The sequence below is a fragment of the Pinus tabuliformis genome, chromosome 4_1 (genome assembly GCF_031772625.1).
Source record: "Pinus tabuliformis cultivar Carrire ecotype Pingquan chromosome 4_1, CPIR1, whole genome shotgun sequence".
NCBI lineage: Eukaryota > Viridiplantae > Streptophyta > Pinopsida > Pinales > Pinaceae > Pinus > Pinus tabuliformis.
In genome coordinates this window covers 195,028,177-195,051,345 of record NC_142303.1, presented here as the reverse complement: position 1 = coordinate 195,051,345, position 23,169 = coordinate 195,028,177, and the positions used below count along the sequence as shown (strand labels likewise).

Below are 23,169 nucleotides of genomic sequence, written 5' to 3'. Positions count from 1 at the left end.
AGGAAGGTCATGACAGAGGAGTTTGACAGCCAATGCCACTAACATCAAGGTACATAGAGGGCTTGGTGCTCTTGATTAAATATTAGTTCCATAGCCTCGTGCATAACAAAATCCAATGGAAACGTTACAATCCCCCCGATTCTGAAATCCTGAAAAACTGTTAAGTCTACTGGATTTTGAGTGAAATCTAAAATTCTGTTTTCTCCATATGAAATTCAATGAGGTCGAAGCCACTCTCAAACATCTTGAGTCATTTCATGGTAATGTTAAAAATTTAAGTAAAAGGATGAAAATGAAAGATAAAGGATAATGTCACTTTTACTTAAAAAATTTAACATTACCATGAATTACATATCAATAATAGGGTCATAGGCTTGAATATTAGGCTTTCCCATACAAAAGTTCTCAAAACTCAAAATGGGTGCTACTAGATGCCCCCCCTCAAAAGGGGTGCTTCTGGGTGTCCCCCTTTTGAGGGGGTGCGTTCAAAAGCACCCATTTGGGGAGACTCGTCCCCCACACTGGGGAAACGTTTCCCCCTACTTCTCCCCACGTCTCCCCAAAAAGGGACGTGGGGAAACGTTTCCTCAAGCGTCCCCCCACCCCAGGTGCGTGCACCCCACCATGGGGTACGCGTCCCCGTGTAACACTATAATTAACAGCTCGAGGCTTAAGGGGTTAGAGCATGATGTATAAGATATAACAATAAATTCCCTCTTTTAAGCTGAGGCGGTTCATCACGCACCAAGGGTTTGGGACAATCATCGGTTCCTATATGATGAAGAAGGCTCATAAAACCTGTAGGAACCAGGGCGATGGCCATGATGATGGGGTAGAGCTCATGTATTGGGTTTTGCCCATGTGCTAAATGTATTTGTCCCCGCCATCTTTTGCATCTTGTGGTACATTTTCCTGTTGAACGTGGCCATATATGTTTTTAACTTTCTTTTCAGCTGCATCAACCTCTAGGCTTCATTCTAGGCCATGACCCAAGGTGTGGGCAAGGGGAAGGGGTAAGCTAACCCTTTGTGGACCCAATGGATGAATGTGGACCCAGGCAGGAGAAATGATGGATGGGGTAATAATGGATGGAAAGAGGCTAATATAAGCAGATAAGGGAGCAAGACCACACAACCAAAATCACGGTTTCTCATGAAATACCATCCCTGGAGCCAAATGGTTAGTAAAAGAGATCCCAGGGGATTAGAATCCAAAGTTAATTCCTAAAAGGGGCCTAGGGGACAAAAGCTTAGACCTAACCCATTCTTTCTGCCGAATTCCCCCATTAATCCATACCCAAAAGTGTCCATGATAAGCAAATTACAATACTTAGTTTCCAAATGACAAGGCATACCTTTAGATATGGGAAGCCCACCTTCAAACATACGATCATGGCAGATGGGCGAGGGACCACATAGTTGGCTTAGGTGGTGGAGAAGATGGTACTATGAGCTAGCTGGTGGCTGCAAGGGGTTGCTGATTGCCAGTTGAGGATCATTTTGGAGAAAAATTTCTCCTAGGGATATTACCCACAAGATGGTGGGTAACATTTGGCTCCAACTGGGACGCGATCTCTCAAAGAAGTGGGCAAAGCTTCTCAAACAGGAGGCCACGAGAACTCCAACAATCTCTTGGTTATCATAGACCTGTCTCCTGCACATACAATAGATGGGAAAACATAGGGCAACATGCTTTCGGAACATCTCATGATTGCACATGCTAATATGCTAGGCCATAAAATCAATAGAAAATAAAATATGCAAATATGTATCTATCTATCATGAGAAAAATCATATGATGTTATTTCTAATGCAAAAGTCAGCATGCAATGCCATTCTACTCTACCATGCATATAATATAATGTCAAGTCTCAAGGAAGGAGGTGATACGACTTAATTTGACCGACTCAGGCCAAAGTTCGTCGTTAAGTTTAGCAATGTAGTAATAGTCATCCCCAACCCTTCCATGAATCCTGACAGGTATGGGATCCTTATCTACCAAGAGTAAATCCCCTTATATTCTTTCTTAGGCTTCCACTTTTTGCTTGTTTGAGAAATTGGTCGCTTGAGGATTCATATTTCCTGGGTAGGGAGAATATGGGAAGGTTTCTCGCCCTCACATGTCTCACAGTATGGTCCAGGCTTGATCACATGTGGTAAATAAGCAGGCTCCCTATAACGGATAAAAGGGGTGCCATCAGATTGTGGGATGGTTGCATATGATAGGTCCATTTGAACATGCCCTCCAATGGTAGCTCCCTATTTCCGGGATAACAACATCCCCCACACATACGGTATATCAATGAAAATAACATCCATGAGGAGGGATATATCGGGATTTCTAGTTAAAGAGGCTTTACGATCTTTGATGATGCCTTCCACTTCCACAAGTTTGGAATTAAAACTACACACCCTTTTATATGGCCGAGTGATGCTAAGACCCAATTGCTTCATAACAGTCAAAGGCATGATATTGGCGGAAGCACATGAGTGTAACATACAATTGTGTAAGAAGAGGTCATTGAGCAAGAAAGGTTTGTGCCCAGGGTTTTGGTCAAGAATATGAATGTTTTGCAATTCTTCAAGTAACTCTTCATCTTGAATCCCCAGGGACTTCTTAAGTTGTCGTTGTTGCTCGGGAAGTTTAGCAATCTCCTTTAGGGGGACAAGTATAGTAATTTTTCCCATGGCAACCCCTATGTCGATGTCAAGTTTAATTTCCTTCCCCTTTCCTTCTTCCTGTATTCTTTCCTAGTAGGATCTTTCTTTGGATTAACCTTTGTTGGGGGATCCTTCTTTGTGGGGATTTCTTGTGTTGCGTCTCTTTCTTTCATGGTTTCTTTTATTTGGGATAAAAATTAACCATTATAGTTTAAACTTTAATCACATAACATTAGATTAGTCTAATTTCATTTTATTAGAATACTTTAATTTCAAGTTCATAGATTAGATTTCATTTTATGTTATTTAGGTTAAATTTCAATTTGTCAAAGTAATGAATTCCATCTGGTTCTATTATGCCCTCTGCCATTGTAGGCCTAAGCCTGATCCCTACCTAGTGGGGATTTCTTGTGTTGCGTCTCTTTCTTTCATGGTTTCTTTTATTTGGGATAAATATTAACCATTATAGTTTAAACTCTAATCACATAACATTAGATTAGTCTAATTTCATTTTATTAGAATACTTTAATTTCAAGTTCATAGATTAGATTTCATTTTATGTTATTTAGGTTGAATTTCAATTTGGCAAAGTAATGAATTCCATCAGGCTCTATTATGCCCTATGCCATTGTAGGCCTAAGCTTGATCCTTGTTCGTGATAAAAAAAGAGCTTGGTGGTTCACTTAGTTTAATAGGGAAAACCAATTCTATTCTCCTTATTGTGAGATTGGGGGAATGGTAAATGTTGACTTGTGAAATCAAGATAGGGGCTAGTTTCCCATATTGTTGGATTTTCCTACAACAGGTTGACTTGTGGGCGCTCTAGAGTATTCAATGAAGCGAAGCTTCCTCCTGTAGGATCCCCTTGCAACTTTCCTTAACCCAACGAGGATAAGGGTAGAAGAGGAAACACACCTTAGTTAGATTTACTTTATTGCAATCACACCTCACATTGCGCACTCATATAGATCACCACATATACATCAATCTAATAAATATGAATCCAAGTGAAATGTAACATAATAAAAGGTACACAACATTTCTACAACATTTAGCATTTGGTCATTATCTCATTTCGAGCAATATTCACTTTTAGCATTTCATTTCCAATTACAAGCATTTACTTTCAAGCACTCTTCATTTGGCACCAATTTCCATTTTCTATATCATTTGCTTAAGGGTCTTCCATTCATTTGATTGTTATTGCTATATCTATTGCTTATGGATGATTATGGTTATTGTATTTACTTGTGAGGTCATTTACATGCTTTAAAGTGATATGTTGTATTTTACATGTTGATGGTTGAATGTACATTTGGTTAATGTAATTAACTCCTAGATAAATATTTCTCATTTATCAAAGCTTAGTCAGCCTTAGTTATCTCACAGGGTCCTCTTCCCTTGGCTTCATTAGGAGTTAGCCTAGATGGAGGAGTTGAGAATTGAGTGACGGTTGCTCAACTAAAGACTTGCCCCCAAGGCTACACCAAGTGGATTAAATATTTTCTCCACGTTATCCTAGGTGTGAATTAGGTGGCTGGAAGACATATTGATTAGTTAATTGATTAATGTTGCCTATTGGGCTAAGATTTTGTAAGGAAAAGTGCATTATTTACTTTAGTGACTTAGATGTCATATCAACGATTTATCTCAAGTAGGTTATGATTCAATCCTAGCCATAATCACTTTGTAGATTAGGGTTTCAAATCTAGCTCAATAAGTATTATAAAGACAATTAAAGGGAAGGAGGTAGATTCAACACAAGTGACAAGTGATTTTTAGATTTGAGAGAGAGAATTTGTCAAGTGAGAGACCCAGGGTTGAAGAGAAGGAAAAGTTGTAGTAGAAAAATTTCGAAGGGAGACTCAATGGAGACGAGGAAGGCCACATTGAATATATGAGCAGGATAATTTGTAGAAAGGTTGCACGAGTGAAGGAGATCCAACCACTAGCTAGCCAAGATTGAGCTGCACGTGTGAAGACAAATTCACGCGAGTTGCATGTGTGAAGACAGATCTGAAGCAATTTGCATTTGTGGAAGCACATGGGGGTTTTGTAGGCCGCACATGTGGGTTTTTTAAGTGCGAGCAGGCTGCAAGTGTGAGGAAAAATCAGTTGGTGCAGATCTAGAAATTTCAAGGAGCCAAAATTCTCAGGTTCAAATTGGTGTAAAATTATGTATTTCTTTGTGGGCCATTTTCTCTGTAAGGGAGTCCTTATCTATTCTAAGAAATAAAAGTAAAGGATAAATTAGAGGTTTTATATTTTTCTTTGTATGATTAATTTCCTATTTGTGCTTCTGTTGTCAAAGTTCATTGTTAAAAATACTAGTGTATGTTGTTCAATAATTTTGGAAAATAATTTACTAGATTTGGTATTTAGGAAATTAACATGGAAATTCATTCTACCCCCCCACCCCCCCCCCCTCCACGTGTCCCAAATCTCGCGTGTCAGAAACTTAAATTAAGACGGATTTGTGTTCGACACGCGAGATTTGGGACACGTGGGGGGGGGGGGGAGATTGCAAGGTAAAATTGCTAAAGTGAGAAGAAGGTCAAATAGTTGGAGAGGCTCATTTGCTAGGGCCAAATTGTTGAAGCAAGGAGGATGTCAAATTGTTGGAGAGGCTCATTTGCTAGGGCTGAATATCCTAAGGCGCAAAGGTTGCTCGAAGGGGAAGATGCAGGGCCAATCTGTTGGTGAGAGGTGGGCCAAAATTCTCTATGCCAAATTTCTTTAGAGGCTAATTTCCAGTGGGTTGAAAGTCCTAGGGCCGAATTCTTCTAGTGGGGTCGAGTTACAAGTTTTAGTCAATGCATATTTCCTTGTAATTTCTATGTGTGTCGTGTTACCACGCAAACAAGCAGGGGTCCTAGGAGGGGATCCTATAGAGAAACTACTAGATTAAGGGGAAACAATGGAGCAATAGCCTAGTATCACCTCTGTTGAAATGTGTAACTAGGTTCGGTCTTCATAATGACATATGTAATCATGATTTTATGTATTTAATGTAAATAGAAAAATAAATTTATTATTGTCATTCTTGAGGCATGGGTTTCATGCTCAAGGGAAATTGATTTTTAGGTCAAGCACCCATTGAGTGCTTCAAGAGCTTGTCATTGTGCCTACAAGTCAATTGAGTCATTGTCATGTATGAAAGATCCATTTGGGCATTTTACATACTGTAAAATAAAATTTTATTTGAGTCAAACTAGAGTCAAAGATCCTCCAAGACCTCGTCATAGTGCAAAGAACAAGTTGACCTATCTAGAAGGACAAGTCGACCTATTTGAGGACTCAAGGAAGCCTATATATAAGAGCACTCAATCTCATTCAAGAGAGCATCCATCCAACAACAAAGAAGCTCGATCAAGGCAAGGAGACCTAAAGAAGAGCCGAGAAGAGGAGATAAGACAAGTAGAAGAATCAAAATTATTGGATATGTTTTGGGCTATATTCCTTCACACGTGTGAAGCTTAGGGCATCACCTTGCTGCAATAAAGACGAGTTGCAGGAGTTGAGATTTTAGTGACAAGAAGCCTAATTTGCAAGCCGAATTGATAAGGAAGAGAAGGCAAGTCAAGCGAAGGAGAAAAAAGGCAAATTGACCCATATTCTAGCTACACTTGTGACCTAGGGTTTCTGCAAAAGAGGCCAAAATTGTAGTCCTGCAACAACAAGTCGAAATTTTGAAGGAGGGCCGAATTCTGAAGTCGTGAAGCAAGTTTGACCAATGTTGACTTGGAGGAAGAGAAGCTCATGAAGGAAAGGTTTTGACTTGGTCTTGGAGGAGTCTTGGTCAAGGGTCATAGGTCTTGGAATTTGTCAATTGAAGGTCTATAAGAAGAGAAGAGTTCTTGTGGGTTTTCCTCTGAAGAGAGAGGTTTTGGCCCTGGCTGATAACCTACATCTTGTGTCCTATTGTCTCATTGATTTTATTGCTTGGTAGTTATTTGATGGTAGAGAACACTAATAATAATCAAGTGAAAGAAGAAGCTAATCAAGTTAAGTAAAAATACATCACAAGCAGTTACCAAAGTAAGAGAAATCACTTAATTTGCTGCCCCTAGATTTCTCAACATGGTAACGTAGCTAAGGTGACTACATCAAGAAAAGGAAACTTAAAGAAGGATACTCAAGGGCCACAACACAAGAAGATCGTCGGGAAAACATCAAGAGCATCAATCATCATGAAGGACTAACCCTCTCATCATCTTGAAGGAAGTAACTAAAGAGACGTCAAAACCCTAGCTTATTCAAAGAAGGGTTCTATAATTCAAGTATCCTTGGGAAGCTCCCATATTGAAATATCTTTATCACAAGGAAGATAAGACCTCAAGGATCATACCTCCACTCAAGGATGGACCACACATTGAAGCATCTTAAAGTTTCTACATCCAAAGGAAGTAGGAAGGATTGTTACCATCATCATCAAGGAATCAAGGTGATCCCCTCGCTTTGAGTCCAGGATCACTTTCAAAGCATATTTGAAGGAAGACATCTTCTATTATGAACATCATTAAGAAAGGCATCAAGTTGAAGATTTCATCATGTAGGAGTATCTTCACTTGACAAGTAAGTATCTTTTAATCTATATCTGAATCTGTCAAAATGACTTCATTTTGCAAGGAAAACAACAAATTGGTTGGGTCATCGAACTTCCTTGCATGGAAAAAGAGAACAGATTTGATCCTCATAGCGAATGAAGTTATTGGACACATCAATGGTAAAGTCTCCAAACCATCACAAGAGGAACCTCAAGCACTACCAATGTATATGAAAGGGGAAATAAGGGCTCAAGGGATTCTTATAGAATCCATCAAGGATACCTGCACATCCCCTATGTAGCAATGTTGGAGACATCAAAAGAAATCTATGATAAGCTAGTAAAGCTGTTCTCCGTAAGCACTGTAGGAGAAGTAATATCTTTGAGAACTGAACTATACAAGATGAAGATATCAAAGGAAGAAGAAATAGCCTCATACTTTATGAGGGTATCACAAATAAGATACTAATTACAAGAGTTGGGGGAAATAATGTCCGATAAAGAGATGACCATAGTTGTGCTCAATGCACTACCGGAGGAATGGGGCAACTTTGTATCAAGCATCTATGGAAAGAAGGAAGCTACCGCATTCAGTGAACTTTGGTCATTATGTAAAATTGAAGAAACATGGTTAAAGGCAAAGAATGATGTGGGATCAAACGAACAAGTTCAAGCATTTGCTACCGTGGCTAGGAGGAAAGAAAAATTTGGGAAGTTTGGTCCTCAGAAAAATGAAGAAGATTGATATGTTGAAGATCCAATGCTATTGCTGTAAAAAATATGGGCATTTCAAGAGAGATTGTCCGAAATTCAAGAAGGACAACAACAAAAGGAAAGAAAGAATTGAGGCCCATATCACCAAAGAAGTAGAAGAACATGATGAGAAGAAATCTAAGAAGGAAGAGATAGATCTTCACTATTGAGGTCTCTCAGGTACATAGCAAGGAAAAGTAGAAGGTGAAAAGACTGCTAACATGGTTAAAGGATTACTGTCAGATAGAAAACATTATAATTATGATAGGATGCATCATATTAGGAGATGGCCTCATGTTACAAGCATATGATTGAAGTAAGAGCTCATTATAGAAGCTTGAAAGGATAGCTGAAATAGAAGTCCATATTGATGTAGCAGTCATCATGTTATGAAACTAGCTCACAAAAAGATAGAAAAGATAGATCAATGACTTAGAAATCAGCCTTTTCGAGGGGGCAACCTCCTTTACATTACACAAATGAACAATTCTTGGATGATACAAATGACAAGGCCTCCTTTCTATATATAGGAGTCTAAGGGGTCCCCAATACAATCAAAGCCTACATAGCAATAATATTGTAGGGGCACAACAATAACAATAGTGGGTTTCTATGGGGCATAATAATAACAACATGGGGACTATATGGGCACAATAATAGAATAAGGGGGTTGCACTAATAACAATAAGGGGTTACACTAGTAGTATAAGGACCTAACATGCCCCTCTCTTTCAAAAAGTGTTGTCCTCAACGCTTGAGAAGGTCTGGATGCTTCTATATAAAATTCTCATCCTCCCATATGGAATCTTCAACAGGTAAGTTCTTCCACTTGATGAGATACTCTAAAATTGATCGATTTCGTAGCTGCCGATTTCTTGTTTTTGTGATTGCTTCCGGTTCCAATATGATTTTTCCTTCCTCGTCAGGTTCTGGCAATATTGTTTGAACTGGGATCTTCTCACCTATAACCTTCTTTAAGCATGAAACATGGAAAACTGGGTGCACTCGGGAAGATGTTGGAAGCTCCAATTGGTATTCCATAGTACCAAGCTTTTTTAACACCTTGTACAGACCATAATACTTTGGTGATAATTTATTATCCTTCTTAGCTTGCATGAGGGACATTTGTTTGTATGGTTGTAGTCGTAGAAATACCCAATCACCTACATCAAAACTTCTTTCACTGCGATATTGATCTCCCTGTTGTTTCATTCGATTCTGCGTCAAAGTGAGGTTATACTTTAAAAGTTGTAGAACTTCTTGTTGATGCTCGATGTGATATTTCACTACTTGAACCTTTTTCTTCTTGATATGTCTTTCTATCTTGAGAGTTTGAGGAGTGGTAATTCCTGCCAATGCATTACAAGATATGGTCAGATTCATTTCTTCTTTCTCTGGGGTTGGTCTTTTGTGAGTATCCTTTTCTTTTGACGTTTCTTGATCCTTTTCTTCATGATATTTCATTGCTTGAACCTTCTTCTTCTTGATATGTCCTTCTATCTTGAGAGTTTGAGGAGTGGTAATTCTTGCCAATGCAGTACAAGATATGGTCGGATTCATTTCTTCTTTCTCTAGGGGTGGTTCCCTATGTATATCCTCTTCTTTTGATGTTTCTTGGTCCTTTTCACAATCTATGTAAAATAATTTCTTCTCAGCACACTTATTATCTTTAATGTATTTTCTATCACAATTGTAACAAAGCCCTTTTGCTCTTTTTTCTTCCAATTATTGTGTTGTCAAACTTGTAGGTTGTGGAAGGCTAGGAGAAGCAACACTTCCATCTTTATAGTTGTGAGTAGTAGACTTCCTTTTTGCCATAATTTTGCTTTCCGCTTTTCTGTATGCCTTTTGCAATGAATCAGGTTCCCAAAGGCGAACCTCATGTTGGATGTCATATTTTAAAGTCCCTATGAGGACATCAATCCTCTGCTTCTCTGGAATATCATTTACCTTTATATTCAATTTTTGGAATTTCTCAAATGTGCTCTGCCATTGAACCCTTTTGTTTGAGATTTATCAATTGGGTAAAGAAGGTGTTGCTCTTTGTCTCCTCATAATGCGCTATCATTTCCTTCATGAAAATTGACCAGGTGACAAGTGCTTTATGAGAACAAAGCCCTCTATATCATACAAACTGATTTGGTTCTAAATATAAAGATGCAATACAGACCTTTTCAAACAGTTGCACATCATGTAGATCAAAATATTGCTCCATTTGTAGTATCCATGTTATCGGATCCTTGCCATCAAACTTCCTCATATCTCTTTTTCTTTTTTTTAGGAGCTCGATCTTAAAATGAATGTAACTTTGTAGTTTTAAATCTCCAAATTCTGAAATTGCGACTTGCGGTAGCCCTCTGTGTCTTCTTTCCAATGTCACCAGTCTAATTGAAATTGGATTCTCCAAGAAAGAGTTATGCCCAGTATCCCAAGATGACTTGATTATATACTTTTTTAGTAGAGCAAACTTGTACGAAGTTCCACATGTCACTGTTTTGACCTTAGGACTTAAGACCGATACACAACAAACTACAATCTGTCCTCTTTTCGTAACTTCTTACAAAATTTCAATCTGATGCTCAGAGAGAAAGTTATGATGATTTTCCCAAGGTCACCTGTTTGGGATGTAATTCACTAGCTTGCAGAAACCCTAAATGTCTTGGACCGTATCTATGAAAATATAACGAAACAAGATCTGAAATACGGGCCCTAACTTCACCAAGATTTATTGTCAAATGGGTTTTAATTCCAGAGTTTGAACCTTCACAGAAGAACATTATAGCGAAAATGCCACGATGACTGGTTTGAGATGGAATTATGGAGCTTGCAAAAACCTTAACTTCCCCAGATCATATCTCTGAAAATATAACGAGACAAATCTGAAATTCGGACTTGAGGTTCAGAAAGATTTCGGCTCAAATGGGTTTTTTTTTTTTAGCTTTTGAAACTTCGTGGAGAAAACATTATAGCAAAAAGGCCACGATGACCTGTTTGGAGTAGCGAAACCCTAGAATCCAAAGTTATGATAGCAAATGTTATGAATCCAACTCAAAAAGATAGAAAAGATAGATCAATGACTTAGAAATCAATTTTTTTCGAGGGAGTAACCTCCTTTACATTACACAAATGAACAATTCTTGGATGATACAAATGACAAGACCTCCTTTCTATATATAGGAGTCTAAGGGGTCCCAATACAATCAGAGCCTACATAACAATAATATTGTAGGGGCACAACAATAACAATAGTGGGCTTCTATGGGGCATAATAATAACAACATGGGGATTATATGGGTACAATAATAGAATAAAGGGGTTGCACTAATAACAATAAGGGGTTACACTAGTAGGATAGGGACCTAACACATCATAGAAAGGAAGTAGCTCTTGGTAACCTCATTGAAAACATAAGTAGCATATATGAAGAAAGTCATTTAGCATGATAGAAAGAATCGTCATACATCATCATTATTAGGAAAGAGCATTTGCAAGAAGAGGATAATCAAGGTCCTTGATCCAGGTGGATGTTGGTGGCCACCTGCCTATTCTACTGTAACCCCCACCATTATCTCTTTCAGTTTTTCAGTTTCCTTAATTGTAGCACAATTTACTATTTTTGGCAGTATTTCAAGTCTTGAACTTCCGAAGCAGTTTTGAGGCTCTAAACGATATTTTTCTGGAAAATGGGGCCAACAAGGGGCGTCAAACAGTGTTGGCTGGTCGGAAGTTGTAGTCCTTGGATAAATCTTTCTAACGAGGTATTGTGCGCGTCAAACGGAGATCGTATGCCAAAGTTATGACCCCGGTAAATTGATGTACCAATTTACTCAAACAGGGCCTATAGTTTTGGCGCTTCATTTCATAGGGTTAGGGTTTTGGATGTTTGGGATTTTCCATTGTTTCTTAATAATAAATAGGCCTTCGAGCCTCATTGTAACACAGTTCAAAGGCATGTAGACACCACATCTCTTTCAGAGATAAGCTACTATCGCCCAAGCTAGTCTTATTTCCATTATGTTTGTAAGCATATTTCAGTATCTGATATTAATGAAATGAAGTGTTATTTCTGCTGCATCTCTATATTTATGGTTATATTTGTAATTTGTTGCATTCCTGTTTCAATTCGGATCAGTGGTATCAGAGCGGTTTGCTCTTTCTCTGTTTTTCTTTACATGTCCCCAACGAGGTCGGGATATAAGGAGTTAGGGCTTGAACTGGTCGAACCTTTGCAAGACCATCCTCTCAAATCCCAACGACCTCCAATGGCGGAAGAAAATAAAGACAAGGGGGCAGGAGATCCTATGAAAATCTTGCTCGAAGAAGCCCTCAAGCGACAAAGGAATGCGATGATGGACAACTTTGCCCAAATCCTTTTAGCGGTTATCCAGGGGCTATGCATCTACTTCCAACAACTACTCCAGAAGCACCACACGCTTTAGGATACAAGTTAACTTTGACATTCGCATATTTGAGGGTCAGATAGATGCGAATGCCATAGATAAATGGTTAAATCTGCTAGAAGGATATTTTTTTGTTCATGATTTTTCCAGCTGGAAAAGATTACTTTTGCCCTTCTCAAAGCCGCCCCCCATGTCAAGGACTGGTGGAAAACCTACTACGAGTAGAAGGATGAAAGTACAACCTCACTATTTTCGGCCGCACCCACCTAGGATTCGTTCCGGGACGCCATCAAGGAGCAGTACTACCATGTTGGGAGCTATGAGGATAAATACATAAAGTGGACCACACTGCAACAGGGAAGGGACCAAGATGTGTCGGAGTTTACCAATGTTTTTCATACCCTTCGCACGAAGTTGGGTATCAAGGATTCTGAGAAACATTTGGTACTCAAGTACCACAGCTGGCTACACAGGTACATTCAGGATGAGATGGAGTTCCTGGACATCTCGTCGCTCGACACGACATATTGATATGCTGTCAAGATTGAGCAAAAGCTTAAACAAAAAAAGCGAGACTTTGGATCTGTGAGCACAAAGCAAGGGAAAGGCGCCCCCAAATCGTAGAACCAAGGACAAAGCCAAGGCGGGGTGACCCAAGACAAATTGTCGAAGAATCAAGAAAAGAGCACCACCACGAAGTCAGAGAAGGACATGGGAAAGTGGTGTGAGTTCCATAAGAGACCCACTCACAACAAAAGTGAGTGTTAGGCCAAGCAATGGCTGGTGGCTGAGTTGAAGGCTTCAGAATCAAATGCATGTTCCGACTCTGAGTCAGAACCCAACAGGAGGAATGACAAAGGGAAGCAGATTATTGATGTGGAGCCCAACGCCACTGTTGCCACCACCAAGATCTAGAAGAATGAGCCCAAAGATCTAAAGGAGGTGGAGCGTCTCTTCCACTCATAGATGTTGGTGAAGGGTTCGCCATTACAATCCATTGTTGAATATGGGAGCCAAAAGAACCTCATTTCAGTAGAGGTCGTGAAACGGTTGGGCCTATCGACCACACCACATCTGCAGCTGCACAACATTGGGTGGCTTCTGTAATGACCCATTTCGATCTATAAGCAAAAGAGTATTAGCATACATACGATGTATGCATATGATAGCTACATATGCACACATTGCATGCCTCGCACTAGTATACTTAGTAGGAAAAATATTTAATTAAATGAAAAGGGACTAAATACTAAATTATTGAGAAAAGAGATTCTACACTCAAATATACATATTAAATACTTTGTACTTATCAGGTTGTTAAATAAAATTTACAATTTCAATCCTTCTAATGTAAATGTTACTCATTATAGAGTTGTGTTATAAGTCATATTATTGTTAATATATGAGCATGATGGAAAAAGGAGAATCTCTTCTTGATTCATGAAGTTTACGTATTAATAAGATGAAATCAACATAATATGTTCTCATATGGAATATGAGGTGGTTGACAAGATGAAGGAATTGTGTATAGAAGTTCCTAGGAACAATATGTGGAGAAAGGAAGAGGAGTTCATAAGAAATGCAACTATGGTCACATGAGATAAGAAGAAGTGATCAACGTCTGATGACTAAAAGAATTGGCTAGGACATCTCCATGGAGAAGGTATGAAGACTCTGATAAAGTCTGTAAAGAAAGGAGACCCTTGACATTGAAAATCTTGGATATGTGTTTATGAATATGCAAGATGTTGATATCACAAGAAGCATATGTCATGATGAAAGGCCATCGTTAAAGGTAACCTTGATTTGATGTTCATTTTTGATTTTTGAACAACATCTGTGGGTTTAAATAGGGCTACCGGAAGAGAGTTGTAGATGTCACCTACAACTAGTACTCATGAGAATGGATGGAAGATTTTGAAAGAAAACATTACATGGAAAAGGGAACTATGTGAAGAAAAACCAGATGTGGACTGGAAGATCACTTTTCGATAAAAAGAAGGATGACATCACTGATGGTTCAACCCTATGGTTCATTGAAGAAAAGTGATGGATGGCTGATGCCCTACAAAGAAGAACTAGAAGATGAAGAAAAACCAAATGTGGACTATGTGAAGAAAAACCAGATGTGGACTGGAAGATCACTTTTCGATAAAAAGAAGGATGACATCACTGATGGTTCAACCCTATGGTTCATTGAAGAAAAGTGATGGATGGCTGATGCCCTACAAAGAAGAACTAGAAGATGAAGGCTCCATAATAATGAAGATGAAGTTCATGACATCGAAAGGAGGAGCCTTACAAGTAGCTGATAGTACCATGATCTCCACCAAAGAGTTGCTGTTGGAAACATGTCCCTAGTTAAGAGGGAGCTTGATGTATTCCTTTTATAGAAATGTGTTGACAGTTGGTCCTCCCTGTTTAAGAGGGAGTGATAAATATGGTTCTCTACTTCATGTGTCATGCACTAGACCAGGACTAACAACTGTAAGTCCATGTGAAGGACATGAGCAGAGATAAACACATCATTCTTGTCTTCATATTGTGAAGAAAGAATGGAGGATTGGGTAAGCATTTGAGATTGATTCTGATACTCTTTGAGGATGAGGTAGGGCATCCAAGATAAGAGTAGTCGAAGAGGAAATTCCTTGAGGATGTGTTATTCCAAGATAGGAATTGTCCTAAAAGGACACACCCTGTGAACACACCTGGGTGGGATATGTGCCTTGAGAGACAATGATGATGGTGTCTATTAGTCATTGGTCTCGCAAGCATTGTGCTCTGATCTTATGTAGAGATAGAGTTGTTAGTCAAGGCCTTGCTATGTGAGTCGTGACAATGTTGGTTGGTATGATGAGATGCTCTAGCATAAGCTAAGAAAGTAGCTTATGAGGTGGCTTACCAATCTGACAACTCTTCTTAGAATTCTTCAGTTTGAGAACGTCCAAGTACCTTGTATGGATTATGAATACCTACCTAGTTAAGAGGGAGTGTTGAAATATGTAACTAGGTTTGGTCTTCATAATGACATATGTAATCATGATTTTATGTATTTAATGTAAAGAGAAAAAAAATTATTATTGTCATTCTTGAGGCATGGGTTTCATGCGCAAGAGAAATTTATTTTTAGGTCAAGCACCTAGTGAGTGCTTCTAGAGCTTGTCATTGGGCTTACAAGTCAATTGAGTCATTGTCATGTATGAAAAACCCATTTGGGCATGTTAAATATTCTAAATGAAAATTTTATTTGAGTCAAACTAGAGTCAAAGACCCTCCAAGACCTCGTCATTGTGCAAAAAACAAGTCGGCCATAAAAACTGCAAGCCGACCTATCTAGAAGGACAAGTAGGCCTATTTGAGGACTTAAGGAAGCTTATACATAGGAGCACTCAGTCTCATTCAAGTGAGCATCCATCCAACAACAAAGAAGCTTGATCAAGGCAAGAAGGAGACCTAAAGAAGAACGAGGAAGGGGAGATAAAACAAGAAGAAGAAAACAAAATTTCTGGTTCTATTTTGGGCTATATTCCTACACACATGCGAAGGTTAGGGCATCACCTTGCTGCAGTAAAGACCAAGTTGCAGGAGCCGGGATTTCAGTGACAAAAAGCCTAATTTGCAAGCCGAATTGACAAGGAAGAGAAGGCAAGTCAAGCGAAGTAGAGAAGAGGCAAATTCATCCATATTCTAACCACACGTGTGAACTAGGCTTTCTGTAAAGAGGCCGAAATTGTAGTCCTGCAACAACAATCCAAAATTCTGAAGAAGGGTCGAATTATGAAGTTGTGAAGCAAGTTTGACCAGTGTTGACTTGGAGGAAGAGAATCTTATCAAGGAAAGGTTTTGACTTGGTCTTGGAGGAGCCTTAGTTAAGGGTCATAGGTCTTGGAATTCTTCAATTGAAGGTCTATAAGAAGAGAAGAGTTCATGTGGGTTTTCCTCTCAAGAGGAGAGGTTTTGGCCTTTGGGTGATAGCTTACATCTTGTGTCCTATTGTCTCATTGGTTTTATTGTTTGGTAGTTGTTTGATGATAGAGAACACTAATACTAATTAAGTGAAAGAAGAAGCTAATCAAGCTAAGTAAAAATACATCACAAGAAGTTATCAAAGTAAGAGAAATCACTTAATTTGATGCCCCTCGATTTCTCAGCAACCTCAGTTAAAGCTCCTTGCTCTTTATAAACATTCACTGATGGGAGGATACTTGGTATGAGAGGAATCACGAGGATGGATAGATCAATAATGGAATAAGGGGTGATTCCTAAAGTCTATTCACAAGAGAGACTCAATTAGATGGCTTACTTGCTTTAGAAGTAAGGTGGTCGACTCTCTAGGAAGTGCTAAGGGGATAGTTAAACCTAGGTTTGGAGAATTTCCCTTGACAAGATGTATTCTAGACCTAAGGATCCCTAAGGAGAAATGGCTTCTATGTGACCCTTGGGGAATGTGAGTTACAAAGTTATGGGACAACAAAGAACCCAAGTGGATCCAAACTAGGTCAAGGATATACAGGTGATCAACACTACAGGGGCTTGACCTGTTTAGGGAGGAGAATAGGATCAAAGGACAATTTTTCTTGTGAAATACAAATGTAATGACCCAAGTGAGGACACTAACCTAATTCACCCTAGGGAGAGAGATTGTCTTATGGCTAGGGTTTGCTATATCTCAAGATTCTACTGTTGGATTTGCCTCAAACTTGGAGGACCTCTTGAGAAAACCCCAATGCAATAGTGGACCAAAATTCAAGGGTTTTGGATAGCTAGAAAAGACTTTGCTTTATGCCCTAGGAGACCTTCTAGGGTTAGGCCTAGAATTGGAAGAGGTGAAGAAAAGAAGGGTAATTTTGACAACCAAAGGGACGTGAGGATCAATACCTTGATTCCTGGGCTTAATGGAGTCGAGATACACCTAGATCGAGGATTTTCTCATGCTAAGGAGCTCTAATTGACCTTCGCTAGCCTTTCCAAGTGCAACAACTAGGTTATTAGGGTTTCATACTTCAAATTTGCAAAGGAGATGAAGTTTTGAGGTCTTTCAACCTATGAGGTGTGTCTAGGAACATTCAAGCACTCCTTCAAAGAGCAACGCATGCACTAAATCACTTATTCAAGGTTTCTAGAAGAATTTCGCATTACTTTAACCTATACAACAATAATGATAATAATACCATGCGTTAGACAAGTAAGATAACAAGAATAATATTAAAATTTCACTTACATGAGAGAGAATATATCCGTTCATCAACTTCGCATTAGAAAGAAGCTCCAAAGACAATAGTGAAAATCCAAACAACATAGTGCATGAAGAAACTCCAAAAATTTATCCCAGAAACAAGTGCAAAAATCTCTCAAGAGATACTAATCCAATCCAAATGATGATGAGAGGAATGAATGAGCCTATCAGCTATTTATATCCTTCCTAAAGAGTTTGATTTGCATAATTAGGTTAAAATAATGTGCAACAATAACATTCCTTGGTGACAAGCCCACTAAGATAGCTAAAAATAAAAAGTTAAGCCTCTCAAGAGGGAAAAATAATAAACATGATGAGTCGTTGGGCCATTGAGAAGGTCTAGTGGAGTCCAAAGTGTGCCAAGGTGAAAGAATAGGCTCCAACATAGTGATCAAGGGGTGGCCCCTTGTTATCCAAGCAAATCAACTGGGGTGCCCTCAAGTGAGTGTGGGGGCACAATGACATCCTCATGGGTCTCCAAGTGGATCGATAATGCCCATATACCATTTGTAAGGGCTAGAATGATGATATAAGCCCTCTCTTTGTCTCCCATGGCGAGACACATCCTCATACAAGCTTTAGAACATCTGCCAAGTGTATGGTACAAGTGTGAAGCCAGCTAGGCATGATGATCCAGGTGTATTATCCTCATCCAAAAGGTGGAACACGAGCAATCGATGAATGGTGTTGGGGCTCCATGAAGTGCTTTCTGCTATGGTGGAGGCCAATGGCTCTCAACGCTCACCCTACGAGTGCCAATTGGACCCTCTGGAGGGCTTGGACCTCATATAGGGAGACCAAACCCCAAATGGAGACCCACCTGCAATCATGCATAAGTTCCAATGCGTCCCCTTGCCCTCCAGCACAACAAATCATTAGAGTAATCAAGTAAAAGAGTATACAAATCACGGAATCAAATGGGCACTTCATGGTGGCATGCCCTTCCATAGCGGGCTTTGGCATGTACAAGTGTCTCCAAGCTCAATAAGGTGGTTAACCAAGGAACCTATTAGGTGGTTTCAACCTTTAAAGGGGGTGACATGTCCATGGTACATCCATTAAGTGGTAGGTGGCATGTGATACAGTGATGGAATAAAGTGGGGACTAGGGGAAGTTTCCAAGCCACATGCCATGGTACAAGGGTAGCTATAATAGGGGAAGGCCACACTTGGGTATAAGAGTGTAGGAGGGAAAAATCGTGGTATATGAATTACCCCAACCTTTGTTTTTCCACCCTTGTTTATATGCCTTTTGCCTTTGATTGATTTTTCTTCATAACTATTTGGGGCTCTAAGGGATGAGGGCATGATGTGTAGGATACAACTATAGATACCCCCTTTAAGGTGGGGCAGTTCATTGCCCACCAGGGGTGGGGCAATCTTGGGTTCCTAAATGTGGAGGGGGCTCATCTAGGGCCCATAGGAACTAGGGTGATGGCCATGAGGGGTAGAGCTTATGTTTGGCTTTTTCCCACATACTAAATTTGTATGTCCCGAACATATTTTGCATTTTGTGGGACATTTCCTGTCAAGAGTGGCTAAATTATGTTTTTTCTTTTCTTTTCAGTTGCATCAACCTTCGAGGCATCGTTCTCAACCTGACCCAAGGTGTGGGCAAGGGGAGGGGGAGGCTAACCCTTTGTGGACCTAGTGGACAAATGTGGACCCGGATAGGAAAAGTGATAAATGGGGTTAAAATGAGCTGAGGGGAGTGATCCCATGTGGGGCCAACCCTAAATCTAATAGCCAGCAAAGGAAATCCCATGAGACTAGGATACAAGGCGAACCACCAAATCGGGCAAAGGAGATAAGAGTACAAACCTAGCCCACTCTTTTCCCCGAATCCCCCCACCAATCCATGTCCAAAAGTGTCCATGATAAGTAAACACAATTACTCAACTATACTAATGAAAAGTTGTACCTTCGGGGTCGGGAGGCCCACCTTCAAATAGACGATCGTAACAGATGGGCTAGGGACCATATGGTTGGCTCAGGTGGCGGAGATAGTGGCACAACGAACTATTTGGGGGATGGAAGGGGTTGCTGGTTGTTAGTTGATGGCCATCTAGGAGAACAAATTTCTCCTATGGATACTACCCACAAATGGTGGGTAACATTTGGCTCCAACTAGGAAATGTGTTCTTAGAAGAGTGCACGAATGTACTTGAACAAGAGGTCATGAGAACACCAACAATCTCTTGCCACCGCAGACCTGTTACCTGCACATATCAAAGACGAAACGCACAGGAAACATGTTTTTGTGGTGTCTTATGATCACCCATGCTTAGTATTAGGCCATAAACCAACAAGAAAATAGAATTTTATTCTATGTGCAGCTAGTCTATCATGATAATATCATATGATGTTAGTTCTAATGAGAAAATCAGCATGCAATGCACCCTATCCTAACATGCATATGATACAATGTCAAGTATCAAGGAAATGGGTGATATGACTCAATTTGACCGGTTGTGGCCAAAGTTCGTCGTTAAGTTTGGCAATGTAATAATAATCTACTCCCACCTTCCCATGAATCTTGACAGGCAGGGCAAGTTAGAGGAAAAAGACATTGATTCTTCATGGAGACAGTTTTGTTAGAAGGTGAAGAAAGAGGCCAAGGAAAGGAGAAATGGCAGCAGTGGGAAGAGCATCCCAGCAGTGATTGCAGGTTGCAGTTCTATCTGCGCAGTAAATTCTGTATAGTCATACGGACAGTCTGTACAGTCGTATGGACAGAGTCATACCACATGTTTCTCAGACCTGTTGTACAGTTGTTGAGCTGGAAAAAAATCTTGTTTTTGAGGTGTCCTTGTAAGTTTTGAGTCATTAATGATAAGCTGATTCGAAGGAAAGATTTGTGTTTTGTGTTCTGTGCTTCCACTAATTTTCCAGCCCTCTGTGTGATTGATTCATGCTCCAATATTTGTATTTCTTTTTATTGAATAAATTCAAGATCTGATTTATTTAATAAAGAAGCATAGGACTGCACTCACCAACGGTTTGGAAAATCTACAGAAGACGCTACAGGAAAGCAAGTCTAAGAAAGCATCTTCTCTTCATGACTTGTATTTGGAATATAAATATTTGTGTTTGGATTCCGCTTAGTGATCAAAAGCTATATGCATTTGTTGCTCAGCTATATATTTTTAATCCATTAAATATTAAATTAATTTTTATCTGCAGGTAATCCAGCAAAACAGAGATTCAAGTTTTCTATACGTCCAGTGAAGTCGTCATCCTTTGGAAAAGGGACTTCAAGTCCAGTTGATGATGGTAGTGGGAAGGTATCCTTGGCACAGCGTTTTGATGCACTCATTAAATCAGATATTTCAGCACAGGAGAGTAAACAACTTCCCATGGTGGAGAGGGTACAAGAGCTTTTGCCTCCAAATTCGTCCTACAAGGTTTGGTTCTTTTCATTTTATTCTAATAGATTATTGTCATTTTTAAGTGAAATGTTTATCGATATTTATCTTGGATATTGACAGTCAAAAGGCATCCATAAAAGGACAGACAGAAGGATGGTCACCAGTGGGAAAAAGTCTTTATCTTTGTCCTCTAATAGATTAACATCAGCTAGTGATGATATTCTCTATTCCTTTGACAATGGTGAGGCAGAAAGGGATCATGTAAGTGCCCTGATCCTAAAAGGCAGAATCTTTTCTGTAATGGCTAAACACACATTGTAGATAGGCTCTATATTTCCATGTAAATACATATTCAAAAACTACTCTAATCTCTAATGGACACGATGCAAGAATCTTCCATATTCAGAAGTTTCACCAGACATTTTTGCAAAGGTCCATGAGTAAATTACTAAATTTTAGAAATAGATGCTATCTGTAGTCATGAGTTAACTGGATTAAAACATCAGCTTTCCTTTTACAGGAGAGTATGGGCTTGGGTGTAATACCACCTTGCCCAATGGGTAAGGCACAGACAATGACAGATCGCTTTCGAGAAGCCTTAAGTGCAGCTCCAGATGCTGAAAACAATAATTTCTTTATTGGGTGTAAAGGATCCCAGTAAGCACCTTATCTTGTGACTGTTCGTGTGTTTCATGCTTGTACTTTCACTTATCAGGTACTTCCACTGGATGTCAAGAATCTTTCATTTGTGGTCAGTTATTAAGCATTTCTATTTCTAACAGTTCGTTTGCTGATAAAGTTTGTTTCAAAATTTCTCCAGGATTGGATTTTTCAATCGTCTGCAAGAAGTGCTACAGCAAGAGAAACAACAACGCTTGCAATTTATGAATAGCTTACATTTAGGAGGAAAAAAACAGGGTAACATTATTGTTATGAGTCTTTTCAGAAGTTTTTTAGTGAGTCTTATTCATAGCTATTGATGTGAATATGAGATGTAACATGCTAACAAGGATGATTCTGCTGGAAGTCAACAATAAAAGGCTTCGAATATGCCACGACTTGTATCCTCTCAATTTAAGAAATTGTAGTTCCGATGCTTCTCAGATGAAATAAAATGCATGGATGTACGGATAATAACGAAAAGCTTTGAAGCAAAACTCACCATATGTAAGTGTATCGTGGAAAGGACAGCCAAGGTAAGGGTTTCAACTGTGCTTTTGCATATGAACAATTATTAGAAGGAATTTCTTTTGCACTGAATTCTCAAAATAAAATAACTGTATACAGCACAAAAGCCAATTGTTGGTATTTGATTTTACAAAAAAAGGAAAAAAAGAAAAAGAAATCAAGAAAGTAATTTTGGTTCGCAAGGACAAGGTTGTGCCATTCCAAGTGTGTATTTGATATTAGTAGGGTTGTAACATGTAAATAGTGAATAATGGCCTAGATCCATCTTAACTCTGGATCTACGAAGCTCTTAGAAGGATCAAATCTCTTGAGGTGCAGACTTATTTTCGAGTGAAAAGAGATTTAGTCCCTCTCAGTGCTTGATAGATCTCGAGTTAGGATGGATATATATATATATATATATATATATATATATATATATATATATATATATATATATATATATATATACACAAGAATACCATTGGAAAAAGAGCCCTAAAACAACCAACTGTAAATTGACTATTTTTTCTCAATTTATTTTAATTATTAATTTTATTTTATTTTATTGTAATTTTAATTTTATGTAATTTGACCGAGTCAAAAAATATATATAATATGACATAACAATAACAATAACACAACAGGACATTAAAACATCTCCTCCATACTGGGCTAGAGAGCGCCTCTTGGCACAATGAATGCCTTAATAATTATTTATCAATCCTCAAAAATTGTCAAAGATGCCTATGGTGCATTTATGTCATTTTCTCTCCTGTTATAAAGCATTCCTAATGCTGTGGATGTCCAATTTTTGCATGTGTTCAATCTTTAATGCAATGGTGTTTTGAGTGAATTTGATTCAATCATACATATGGTCCTGGAGCTCTTCACTATGCTATTGGCATAAATTTTTATGCTTAAACTGATTTTTGCACCTAGAGGTGCTCTTTAGCCTAGTATGATAGAGATGTTGTAACGTAATGTATTGTAATGTGTGTTGAAAATTTGGTAGTTGCGGTCGGTTTTTTCATTAGCAA

The 23,169-nt window shown here is 39.0% G+C and overlaps 1 protein-coding gene across 1 annotated transcript in view; it reads left to right on the top strand.

Annotated features, from left to right (window-relative positions):
* The window catches only part of LOC149174890 (kinetochore protein), a 210,134-nt gene that overhangs the window by 129,885 nt on the left and 57,080 nt on the right, over positions 1-23,169 (top strand). Inside the window, exons 7-11 of the mRNA XM_089421002.1 lie at positions 20,778-20,998; positions 21,083-21,223; positions 21,483-21,619; positions 21,783-21,880; positions 22,067-22,158. Of these exons, the coding sequence (XP_089277128.1) occupies positions 20,778-20,998; positions 21,083-21,223; positions 21,483-21,619; positions 21,783-21,880; positions 22,067-22,158 (689 nt within the window). The remainder of the gene's footprint in view (positions 1-20,777; positions 20,999-21,082; positions 21,224-21,482; positions 21,620-21,782; positions 21,881-22,066; positions 22,159-23,169) is intronic.